The sequence below is a fragment of the Chiroxiphia lanceolata genome, chromosome 4, assembly GCF_009829145.1.
Source record: "Chiroxiphia lanceolata isolate bChiLan1 chromosome 4, bChiLan1.pri, whole genome shotgun sequence".
Lineage (NCBI taxonomy): Eukaryota > Metazoa > Chordata > Aves > Passeriformes > Pipridae > Chiroxiphia > Chiroxiphia lanceolata.
In genome coordinates, this window is record NC_045640.1 from 1,379,417 (window position 1) to 1,392,194 (window position 12,778).

At 50.0% G+C, this 12,778-nt stretch overlaps 1 protein-coding gene across 5 annotated transcripts in view; it reads right to left on the minus strand.

Moving 5' to 3' along the window:
- EXOC6B (exocyst complex component 6B) overlaps nt 1–12,778 on the minus strand; it is a 344,538-nt gene that overhangs the window by 84,073 nt on the left and 247,687 nt on the right. For all 5 annotated transcript variants that reach the window (XM_032685217.1, XM_032685216.1, XM_032685215.1 and 2 more), the window contains one exon: nt 10,424–10,565. In XM_032685217.1, the coding sequence (XP_032541108.1) occupies nt 10,424–10,565 (142 nt within the window). The remainder of the gene's footprint in view (nt 1–10,423; nt 10,566–12,778) is intronic.

Below are 12,778 nucleotides of genomic sequence, written 5' to 3' on the forward strand. Positions count from 1 at the left end.
AAAAGAAGAGTCTCTACTGATTTAACAATGCACTGGAACCTTCTAGTGGGAGATGTCCCTGCCCATGGCAGGGGGTTGGAACTGGATGATCTTTAAGGTCCCTTCCAACCCAAACCATTCCATGATTCCACGACTGACATCCAAGCAGCGCAATGAGCTGATATGATTCGTGTTAGAGGAGAAATGAGGTGGAGAACACGGCCCAGACACTCCAAGAAAGTCGCTCCAGCCCTTGGTCGGGAGGAGCCCAGGGAGGAATGAATGCAACGCTTCACCCCACGACCGTACTCCTGTGATCGTAGGTCACACTTTACATACCAATGCCACCAACTTAGTCTGAAGGAAGAATGAACAAAGTCTTAAAGGGGGGGGGAAAAAAAAAGAAGAAACAAAGAAGAGAACGGAGCTTTAGAGGAGAGACACAGCCAGTTCTTCTTGGTTTTAATCTCTTCAACCAGATTTCAGGATAATTTTCTCGGAACAACCAAAGCACAGTGTTGGCCTCAGTACTGTCGGATTCGTTTATTGTTCTGTCTTCACTACCAAGGCAAGTGGCAAACATAGCAAGCAACCCACAGTACAGCCCCTTGAGCAGAAAATCACAGGAGAATAGAGCAGATCAGTATGCGGCTGTTTGTACAAAGCATTTAGCCAGGCTAAAGGTTTGAGGGGTTTGTGTTCAGGCCAAAAAAGTAATGTCTTTGCAAGGGCTACAGGCTTGGGCCACCCAGGGCAGGTCACAGGGGGACTCTAACCTCTCTTCCAAAACATTTCACTGATGAAAGAATCAAGGCACAGGAACCGTTAAGCCCTTTACAATGGACAAAGAATAAAGAGTTCAAACGCCCACCAGAAAAGAGACATCCACTGTAAAGGAACGATGACGGGTGGGGGGATCTCCTGTGTGCCCCCAGCGCGCGGTGACGGGGCCTGGCACATCCTGGTACTTCAAAGGGGCACAGCTGGTGGCTCTGTTCCTCAAAAACATCATTTCAGGGGAAGATTTACACGATGCCATCAGAATTCCCGATGGTGGAGCCGCGGCATCAAAGTTCCAGCAGCTCCTGTGGAAGGGAACCTGGACAATGTGCTGGTGGCCTGACAAGTTTTGGGGGAAAAACCAACTCAGTATTCCTCAAGGAGGGATGCAGGTCTCAAAGTCATCTTCCTTAGTGTAGTGGTTTGGACTTTGTTTTTCCCCAGAGGATAAGAAAAGTGGTAGACCCCAAGGGGTGGAAACCCCTGGAAGTTTTGAATTTCTGTCCAATGAGCGCTCCTGCAAAAAATGTAAACATATCACAACCAGACCGGAAAAGAAGAGTTGTAGTTTGAGGGGAGAAGAAGGTGGCCATGTTGTGAGCCACGAGGAAGGGGCTCTGAGCCCCACAGGGGGGGGCTTTGGCCCCCCAGCCCCAGCTGGGGCCTGTGGGGACCTGGAACAGCATAATGCTGGGCTAGGTGCCTATAGTTATGCTGGGAGATGTTTTTTCTCCATCGTGGGCAGTGGCCGTGGCAGTGGCCGGAGAAAGCAGCAGCCAGAACTGAACCGAAGAAGCAACAAAGACATGCAGCACCAGAGAAGGGACTCCTGGAAGGAGACCTGAGGGAAAGAGAGTCAGCAGCTGAGTTCTACAGAGTTCTTGGGGTAAGAACTGATACCAGACCCCCCAAAACTCCTTTGAGACCTCCTGGAAGGAGGAAGTTGATAGACTCTTACTTGAAAGAGCCTTGAAGTGCAATATGCACTGCAGAGAGGAGCTGAGAAGCTCGGACGTCCTGAGAGCTCAGCCAGGACGGTGTGGGAGGTTGGCCTTGAGGCCCTCCCTTGCTGCAAGCTACAAAGAAGCTCGCAGCCTGAGACAGGGCACAGAGGCCCTGCAAGGAGCTTGAATCTCCTGAAGATACCAGACCGTCACGAAGATCCCCTGTGCTTCGTGATATGACGTGGTGATACGACCTTTGTCTGGGGTGACGAAGCCCACGGAAGACCACTCATTTGGAGAAACGAGTGGCCGAGGGGGATACCCCCCTTGTGTGTGCTGGCAGAGATCCAGCTATCAGCTGCTGCAAGAAACAGAAGAGACAGAGAGAGCCTGCTGCCTTAGAAGATGCTGCTGCTTAGTGACTGCTACTCTGAAGAAGCTGCTGCCCTGAGAGACTGGAAGGGATCTGTCTCTTCTTTCCCTCCTGGACTTTTATTTGGAGGGGAGAAGAGATCTGATCCATTGTAAATACTTATGTCATGGTAGAGATAGTTGTAGTCGTGTGTATAATGTATTGTAGTATTTATTTGTACAGTCATTGTAATATATTCCCTTTCCCCATTCTGAGTCTGGTTGTGTTTTGTCTGGAAAAAAAACCCATCTCACATTGGGTTGAGATGTGGGAGGGGGGATGGAGCTAGGGAATTGGAATTTGGGCTATCTCAAACCATGACATAAAATGGTAGCAGAGGATGGTTGCGAACCATCGAGATAAATTGAGATAAGAGCCATGATGCTTGTGGCAACAGAAAGAGTTTTCCAGACAAAACACAGACTGTACCATTGTAGTGAGAGTAAGACTATAGTAAGTTAAGTACTAAGAGTAAAGTTTGTGATAATGCTTTAATGATGTTTAGTAGAGAGATTTTAGTTATATTTTAGTTTATTGAAGATTGAATATTGATTAGAGTTTTTTTTTCAGTTGTTGTGATATGTTGACATTTTCGCAGGAGCGAGGGGTGGAGTGTTGTAGTGGTTTGGACTTTGTTTTTCCCCAGAGGATAAGAAAAGTGGTAGACCCCAAGGGGTGGAAACCCCTGGAAGTTTTGAATTTCTGTCCAATGAGCGCTCCTGCAAAAAATGTAAACATATCACAACCAGACCGGAAAAGAAGAGTTGTAGTTTGAGGGGAGAAGAAGGTGGCCATGTTGTGAGCCACGAGGAAGGGGCTCTGAGCCCCACAGGGGGGGGCTTTGGCCCCCCAGCCCCAGCTGGGGCCTGTGGGGACCTGGAACAGCATAATGCTGGGCTAGGTGCCTATAGTTATGCTGGGAGATGTTTTTTCTCCATCGTGGGCAGTGGCCGTGGCAGTGGCCGGAGAAAGCAGCAGCCAGAACTGAACCGAAGAAGCAACAAAGACATGCAGCACCAGAGAAGGGACTCCTGGAAGGAGACCTGAGGGAAAGAGAGTCAGCAGCTGAGTTCTACAGAGTTCTTGGGGGTAAGAACTGATACCAGACCCCCCAAAACTCCTTTGAGACCTCCTGGAAGGAGGAAGTTGATAGACTCTTACTTGAAAGAGCCTTGAAGTGCAATATGCACTGCAGAGAGGAGCTGAGAAGCTCGGACGTCCTGAGAGCTCAGCCAGGACGGTGTGGGAGGTTGGCCTTGAGGCCCTCCCTTGCTGCAAGCTACAAAGAAGCTCGCAGCCTGAGACAGGGCACAGAGGCCCTGCAAGGAGCTTGAATCTCCTGAAGATACCAGACCGTCACGAAGATCCCCTGTGCTTCGTGATATGACGTGGTGATACGACCTTTGTCTGGGGTGACGAAGCCCACGGAAGACCACTCGTTTGGAGAAACGAGTGGCCGAGGGGGATACCCCCCTTGTGTGTGCTGGCAGAGATCCAGCTATCAGCTGCTGCAAGAAACAGAAGAGACAGAGAGAGCCTGCTGCCTTAGAAGATGCTGCTGCTTAGTGACTGCTACTCTGAAGAAGCTGCTGCCCTGAGAGACTGGAAGGGATCTGTCTCTTCTTTCCCTCCTGGACTTTTATTTGGAGGGGAGAAGAGATCTGATCCATTGTAAATACTTATGTCATAGTAGAGATAGTTGTAGTCGTGTGTATAATGTATTGTAGTATTTATTTGTACAGTCATTGTAATATATTCCCTTTCCCCATTCTGAGTCTGGTTGTGTTTTGTCTGGAAAAAAAAACCCATCTCACATTGGGTTGAGATGTGGGAGGGGGGATGGAGCTAGGGAATTGGAATTTGGGCTATCTCAAACCATGACACTTAGATAAATTCTTGGAAGATTATCCTAGAAAAGCCAAGCGATGGGACGTCTTGTTCCTCATCCAGAGGGACAAAGTGACACCTTGAGGATACTGAAGTTGAAGAATAAATCTCTGTGTGGACTCTGGAGAAGTTTGTGAGGAAAAGAGGCGGGAGATGATGGGTAGGAATTGAGGCAAGAGGGAGCAGAGAGAAGGTTCCAATTTCCACACTGAGCTTCTACTTCACCCAGTTTCCACACCAAGCTCATCCTTCACCCACACCATTCCCACACAACCCCACTTTGAAGCTGTTCCCCATTACAGACTGAATTACCAAAGCTCATTCCCATCTGGGTAATTTCAGAGAGCTGTGGGAAGAGGGAGGAGTCACCCAAAATACCCCGAACCGGGTCAGATTAAAGAAAAATTTCTATCCCTCTCCATCATTTGTTTCCATGACGGAACAAAGCTGAGCCTGGAGAGCTGTCACTGCAGGGAAATGAGTGCTCCCAGGGGCTGTGAGGACCTGCTGGTAGGGCTGAGGAGCACCTACAGCCCCAAGGAGGAACTTCTCCGTGGTGGACCATGAGATGTTTCCAAGTAGAGAAGAAAAAGAAGCTCTTTAGAAGGAACTGTGTCATGAAATCTGGCATATGATCCACAGGAGAGGCTTAAAAATCGAGTTATGGATCTCCACGGGTTCCCAAATCCATAACCTGAGATGCACAATGGATGTCTCTTAGTTCTTCACTAAAATACTACAAAAAGTGGACTGTGAACATCTCACACTGGCTGAAGAGGTTGTGGATTCCCCATCCTTGGAAGTGCCCAAGGCCAGGTTGGACAAGGCTTGGAGCAACCTGAGATAGTGGGAGGTGTCCCCACGGCAGGGTGTTGGAATGAGATGATCTTTAAGGTCCCTTCCAACCCAAACCATTCTGGGATTCTAATTTGGGCTGCAAAGGTTGATGAGAATCAATGCTGTGTGTCCACGATGGGTGGGAAGGGAAGGTGGTGCAGAGCTGAGGAACTGGGAGCTCCTAAAATTCCTCAAACAAAATCAGGGGTGGACAGAGGCAACCTCTCCTGACAGAGCTGCAAAGGACTGTGAGGATGGGGAAATAAATACCAGTTCATATCCTGGTAACAAAGCAGAACACGGGGAGGTGTTGGAGATGGACAATATCCAAAATCAGAGAATTATGGAATGGTTTGGGTTGGAAGAGAGATCACCCAGTTCCAAACTCCTGCAATGAGCAGGGACACCTTCCACTAGCTCAGGTTGCTCCAACCTGGCCTTGGACACTTCCAGGGATCCAGGGGCAGCCACAGCTTCTCTGGGCAACCTGTGCCAGGGCCTCCCCACCCTCATGGTAAAAAACATCTTCAAAATGTTGTAGCAGAGAGCAGAAGTTGGAGACAAAAGGACAGGAGAGGTTGAGTGGACACCACAGGAGTAGCAAAAGGTTTTCAAAGGAGATAAAAGAGAAGGACAACAGGGAAATACTAAAGCTAAAAGGAAACAAGGTGACAGATGAAAGGACAGATCAGGTGATGGTTGGAGGGAGTGGAAGGAAGCCCTCAGCTCAGGGACAAAGTCAAAATGCTGGAGAGAGATAATTCCTTTTTGACATCACACAAAATCCCAGGGTTTACCCAAGTCAGGCTTGCAAAGATCTGTGTTAAATTAGGGAGCATTGTCCAAATATTCCCATCAGCATCCTGACAGAAAGGGCACGTTTTTTTGGAAGCTCACAGATGGGGAGTCAGGAGCTTCTCATCTGTGAATATTTACAGGCACTAATTCACCAGGAATCACCCTCTTCCTACTCTGAGCCTCTGCAACCTCTAAGAAAGGTCAGCTGAGGGAAATGAAGGTGGTATAAATTCAGGGAGAAACAAAGGAGGATAAATCCAAGCACGGGAAGGTGGCAGAGCCATGGAGCAGAAGCTCCCAGTTCCGTGCCCGTGGTCACTTGGAGCATCCATAAATCTCTCTTCCCATTTCCAAGAACACAAACAGCAGCTCTGGGAAGATGGGAAGCCACCTCTGCTGTCAGTACAAATCACCCCACTCCACTTTAACAGCAGGAAAAGGCAGTTTTGTTTTCCAGTGAGGGAAGGGTTTTGACAGGCGGAGAGGTGGGAAGGAACGAATGTGGGATGTGCTCCTCTCATCCTCACAGGGAACTGCAACCCACTGGGAAAACAGAGGGTCTGAGAGGTGTCCTTGTACAGGCATCAGGATCTCTTGTCCATGATGGAAAGATGTCCTTTAAAGCCACCCACACAGGCAGCTCATCCAAACTGAGCTCATCTTCTATTTGGGACAGTCTGGGAAACCAGTCACAGAATCATGGAATGGTTTAGGTTGGAAGGGACCTTTAAGATCATCCAGTCCCATCCCCTGCCATGGGCAGGGACACCTTCCACTAGACAAGGTTGCTCCAAGTCCTGTCCAACTTGGCCTTGGACACTTCCAGGGATCCAAGGGCAGCCACAGCTTCTCTGGGAAATCTATTCCAGTTCCTCACCACCCTCACAGGGAAGGATTTCTTTACAATATCCCATCTAAATCTTCATTTTTCCAGTGGGAAGCCATTCCCTGTGTCCTGTCCCTCCATGCCTTGTCCCCAGTCCCTCTCCAGCTCTCCTGGAGCCCCTTCAGGCCCTGCCAGGGGCTCTCAGCTCTCCCTGCAGCCTTCTCTTCTCCAGGGGAACCCCCCCAGCTCTCCCAGTCTGGCTCCAGAGCAGAGGGGCTCCAGCCCTGGCAGCAGCTCCGGGGCCTCCTCTGGACTCTCTGCAGCAGCTCCACGTCCTTGTGCTGTTGTTCCCAGGGCTGGAGTAGCTCTGCAGGGGGGTCTCACCTCAGACAGGGGCAGAGGGAAAAATCCCCTCCCTTTCCCATCAGTTCTTGCACCTCTGGTGCCAAAGCTCAGCCTGATGCCAGCAATCCAAGCAACCCTTCCCTTTCCATGCTGATGGGACAGCAATTGAGTTATAAATCAGGAAATATTTTACAAACCCACAAATCTGGAGAATTAATTCACCAGTATCTTCTTTTAAGCCTAAACCCCCACCTTTATCACCTCTATTATTGTTGATTGTGAATACAAACCCATTTGCCTGTCATGGGTTTCATATCTGCTTCTAATATGCAGAAAAATATCTTCACCACCTACAAATTCTTCTTAATACACAAATAAGTCCTTTTATTAATTTGCCTCACCCTTCTCTTAATCAGATTATTCCTCTGGCATCACAAGAGACTTATACAAAAGCCTGATAAACTCCAGGATCAAACCCCTGTAGCCCCGTTCCCACATCACTGCACTCACTGGAAGTGCTCCAAACAGCTCTGAAATCCTATTTTAATATGAAAAAATTAATAAACTAAGTAAAGTTTGAGGATCTGGGGGGAGGAAGAGGATGGAGGAAGACGCATGAAGTTAAATATGGTACAACAAAGATGCTGAGATTCAAAGCTGGTATAATAAAGATGCTGAGATTCACACCTGTGCTTTCAGATAAAATACTAAAAAATAAACAAGAAAGAAACCCGAGAAAAAAACAAATTGAAACATATTTTCTGAATGCACCAGTTCACTCATCCTGACATTAAAAACTTGAGGAACTGCAGCCCAAAAAAGAGAAATAAAATGATTCCTGGTGTCAGCAAAGACAGCAGGCATTTTTTACTGCTGAAAAGGAAGAAAAAGGCTTAGTCTGGGTTGAATGTCCCGGGACTGACAGTGATGGAGTGGAAGATTCCAGCTCCGGAATCCGTCTCCATTCCGGTACCTCGGGATGGGGGAGCAGGTCACCTGTCCCAGGTTGGAGTCACCTGCTCCTCAGTGTCTGAGTGCTCCTGCTCTTGCCTCCAAAAACAACTGGAATGTAAGGAATTGTGCTTTTAAACCCGGAATTAAATGCCATCTGTTTTTCCTTGCAGCGGGAGCTCTCAGGGAAGAGCTGCTGCTGAGTGATCCTTGTTTCCCGATGGGGCGGAAATCTGCCGGGATCTGTGCACGTGTCTGCAGCCCAAACAGAAGGAATTATTAATGACAAATGGGCCCTATTATTTCCTGCTACATCTCCTGTCCCTCTGTGGGCACTGATTGGAATTCAGCTGCTCCCAAAGAGCTGATGGGACCCAAATTAGACAGGAAGAATTTTGGGGTTGCCGAAAGAAAAATAAGGCCTCGCCTGCGTTCTGACACGAGATATAACTGCAGGATTGGGATATGACTCATTAACCAGGGATCTTTCTCCCAGGTTGTTCGGCTGAGGGCTGGAAAACTGGAAATGGACATTAAAAAATAAAAATATGCTCGTTAGAAACACCACAAATCTTACTGGGGGATGTTTCTGAGCACTGAATTTCAAACTCGGTGTTGGTGGGTGCAGTCGAAGGGAAACACGGTCAGGAAAATGTTTGATAAAGGGTGGAAGAAGGGATTTGGAGAGTGGGAAGGGCCAGGTTATGATGGAGCCAAAACAGGGGATGGCACTGAGTCATTCCCCATCCCTGGAAGTGTCCAAAGCCAGGTTGGACAGGGATTGGAGCAACCTGGGCTAGTGGAAGGTGTCCCTGGCAGGGGGTTGGAATGAGATGAGCTTTGAGGCCCCTTTCAACCCAAACCATTCCTTCATTCTATGATAAACAAATTACATCCCAATCTCCACCTCAACCAAGACAAAAAGGTGGATTTTTGGGGGGACAAAAAAGTCCCCAAAACACATTAGCAAAGATTTCCTGAACTTCTTATCAGCTCCATCAAGCTCTGGGTTTTCACCAGCCACGGTCACCAATCCATCCCAACAGTAATCCCATTAACAAATCCATCCCTCTCACAAAGAGGATCCTGTGCACAAGTGTGTTCACTCTGCTTTAGCTTAATTATAAAACTAGGAGGAAAAAAAGTATTTTGTCTGCTTTGAGCTCTGGTTTTTTAATCCTTTTACCGAGCAGGACAAGCAGCAACTTCAAGGCAACCTCAGGATTTCGGTCCTAATTCAGGTGGGCACCAGATGATCCAAAATGAGCAGGTTTGAGAGCAAAACCACCACGATTCTCCGCACACACCTCTGAGCAGATGTTGTCATTTTGTCCCAAGGACTCTTTTTTTCCATAACACTGAGTTTGCAAAAAGGCTTCGCTGTGAGGAAAAAAAAATCCCTGCAGCAGGAAAAGAAGACGATTTGCTGAGGTCAAGAGAGAAACAGAACTTCTGAAGAGCAGGTTGCTCCAAGCTCTGTCCAACCTGGCCTTGGACACTTCCAGGGATCCAGGGGCAGCCACAGCTTCTCTGAGCAAGGTGGGACAGGGTCTCACCAACCTCAGAGCCAAGGGTTTCATCTTCCCAATATCCCATCCATCCCTGCCCTCTGGCAGTGAGAGGCCATTCCCTGTGTCCTGTCCCTCCATGCCTTGTCCCCAGTCCCTCTCCAGCTCTCCTGGAGCCCCTTCAGGCCCTGCCAGGGGCTCTCAGCTCTCCCTGGAGCTTTCTCTTCTCCAGCTGAACCCCCCCAGCTCTCCCAGCCTGGCTCCAGAGCTTCTCCGAAAGAGTCCTGCACTCAAATATCTCCTATTTTTTAAACTACTCCACCTCAAAAAGCAGGGATGTTCTGCAGAGCATCAACACAGCAATAAAGAGGAAAAGGAAGACCAAAACTTCGATCTCTCAGAATTTGCTGAGCTTCCTCTGTCCCGAGGACAGTGTGGCCAACAGGTCCAAGGAAGTGATTCTGCCCCTGGACTCAGTGCTGGTGAGGCCACCCCTGGAGTGCTGTGTCCAGTTCTGGGCTCTCAGCTCAGGAAGGACATTGAGGGGTTGGAGCAGGTCCAGAGGAGAGCAACGAGGCTGGGGAAGGGACTGGAGCACAAGTGCTGTGAGGAGAGGCTGAGGGAGCTGGGGCTGTTCAGCCTGGAGAAGAGGAGGCTCAGGGGAGACCTCCTCACTCTCTGCAACTCCCTGACAGGAGGGGGGAGCCAGAGGGGGGTTGGTCTCTTTTCCCAGACAACCATCAGCAAGACAAGAAGGCTCAGTCTTCAGCTGTGCCAGGGGAGGGTTAGGTTGGAGATTAGAAAGAATTTCTTTGCAGAGAGGGTGCTCAGCCATTGGAATGGGCTGCCCAGGGAAGGGGTGGATTCTCCATCCCTGGAGGTGTTTAAGACAAGACTGGATGTGGCATCAGTGCCATGGGCTGGGAACCACGGCGGGGTTGGATCAAGGGTTGGACTTGATGATCTCGGAGGTCCCTTCCAACCCAGATGATTCTGTGATTCTATGATTCCATGATTCTATGACACTTCCCCGAGAGACCCCGAGCTCCGCGGGGCATTCGCTGTTCCCTGTCTACATGCCTGGCAATCCCAAAGCACGAAGGAAAAGGGGCAAGGGAAGAGAAGACAAGGGGGAAGGGGGTGACTGGGCACTCACGTTCACACTCCTCCACGTCCAGGTTGAACTGCTGCAGGGCCCCCAGCGTGAGCTGCCTCACCTCGGCCTCCAGCAGCAGCTGCAGCAGCGACGTCGAGAGGTGTTTGCAGGCCGACATGCAGGCGGTCTGGGCCACCTTCCCCTGCAGGGAAAAGGGACACCTGGTGAGGCCAAAAACCAAAGGAAGAATTCCCTGCACTGTTGGGTGAAGTCTGGTGGAGAGCAGGTGCATAAAGGACATTCAGCACAAGCACACAGAAGAGCTGTTACAATCTTACAATAATGGCTAATTATCATATTTAACAATCACACCGTGGCTCAAAAACTCATCATCCCCCAGACTGCCCCCAGGCTCTCCTGTTAGACACCAGATTCTTGGGTCAGAACCATCTTGTGGGGAGAGAGTGTGTGTGTGTGTGTGTGTGTGTGTGTTTCTGGAGGGGGAAGGGATGGGTGGAACCTCATGGAGGTGGGGTGGGGTCGTGTCACTCATGGCAGCCTCTGGAATACACATGGAGAAGTCCTGGAGTAGCTTCCAGTCACAAACAGCCCGGGAGAACTATAACACAAACAGCTCCTGCAGCCCCTGACCCAGCTCAGACTGGGACAGTGAGGACACTGCCCTATAACACCCTACAGCTCATATGGGGACAGTGAGGACACTGCCCTATAACACCCCACAGCTCCTGCAGCCCCTCTTCTTCTGGCTCCAAACCTGGTTTGGGTTGGAAGGGATTTTAAAGGCCATTCATTTCCACCCCACTGCCATGGGCAGGGACACCTTCCACTAGCCCAGGTTGCTCCAAGCCCTGTCCAACCCACCCCTGGACACTTCCAGGGATGGAGCAGCCACAACTTGGTTCTCTTTTTGGCAGGTAAGGTTTGCAAAGGTCTGCACAACACATCAAAACCCTAAAAATGGGGAAATCCTTTGGCACAAGAGCAGATTTCCACACAAAGCCTCAGGAACGATCCCAATGTCTGCGTGCACAACCCCACGGCGACGTTCGCGGATCGCGGTGCTCCCCTGACAACAGCTCCAGCAGGAGATTATGTCCTCAAACACACACAAAAGCCCTGTAACACGCTTTTCTGAACCCAAGGCGTGGCTTAGGAGATCTCACCCACTTTTACAGGCGCTTCACAAGTTGTGTTTAAACTGGGATTAAAGTTTACCCCGTGTCTCCAGCTCAGCATCACCGCGGCACGGAGGGATGAGCAAACCTTCGATGCGTGTGCTGGGAAGTGTGTGTTTTTTTTACCACCAGCTCTGCAAAGTTCTTTCGGGTCTTCAGGCCACATTCATCTTCAGCAGGAGGGGAAAAAAGATGCATTTTTTATTTGAGAAAAAAAAAAAAAAAAGAGCCAGGCTGTGAATTATTGAGCAGGGTCCTCCATCTCCGCTGCTCCCAGCCGTTCCCAGGCTCGGGAACGTTCATCACTCACCTCCAAACAAACACCTGCACTAAAATGAAGATGAAGCACAGCAACCATAAAGTTTAGCAGAGCCCTGGTTTGGTTTTTTTTTTTTTTTTTTTGCTTTTGCTTTTCATCATTTCTTTGTGTTTTTCTGACACATTTGGTTATTTAAAACACGGCTCGTGCCGATTCCTCATCCCCGAGCGCAGCGGGAAGCGCGACACGGCCCCAGTGTGATTTTTCTTCATTACTTCCAACAGACACTCAAGTTTTTGCTGGGGTCGAGTGGCTTTCACAGGATCACAGAATATCCTGAGCTGGGAGGATCAAATCCAACTCCTGGTCCTGCCCAGACACCCCAACAATCCCCCCCCCCCCCATCCCCAAGAGCGTTGTCCAAACCCTCCTGGAGCTCTGGCAGCCTTGGGGCTGTGCCCACTGCCCTGGGGAGCCTGGGCAGTGCCCAACCAGCCTCTGGGGGAAGAACCTTTTCCTAAAATCCAATTTAACCTCCCCTGGCACAGCTCCAGCCATTCCCTCGGTGCTGTCCCTGCTCACACAGAGCAGACAGGGATGGAGCTGCCCCTCCTCTGCCCCTCACACAGAAGCTGCAGACTATGATGAGGTTGGTGACCAGGGACAGGACCCAGGGAATGGCTGGAGCTGTGCCAGGGCAGGCTCAGGTTGGATCTCAGCACAAGGTTCTTCCCCCAGAGGCTGGTTGGGCACTGCCCAGGCTCCCCAGGGCAGTGGGCACAGCCCCAAGGCTGCCAGAGCTCCAGGAGGGTTTGGCTGATCCTCTGGGGCACAGGGTGGGACTCTTGGGTCTGGGCCTGTGCAGGGCTGAGGGTTGGACTGGGTGATCCCTGGGGGTCCCTTCCAATTCAGGATATTCTAGGAATCTGTGAGGTCTCCCCTCAGCCTCCTCTTCTCCAG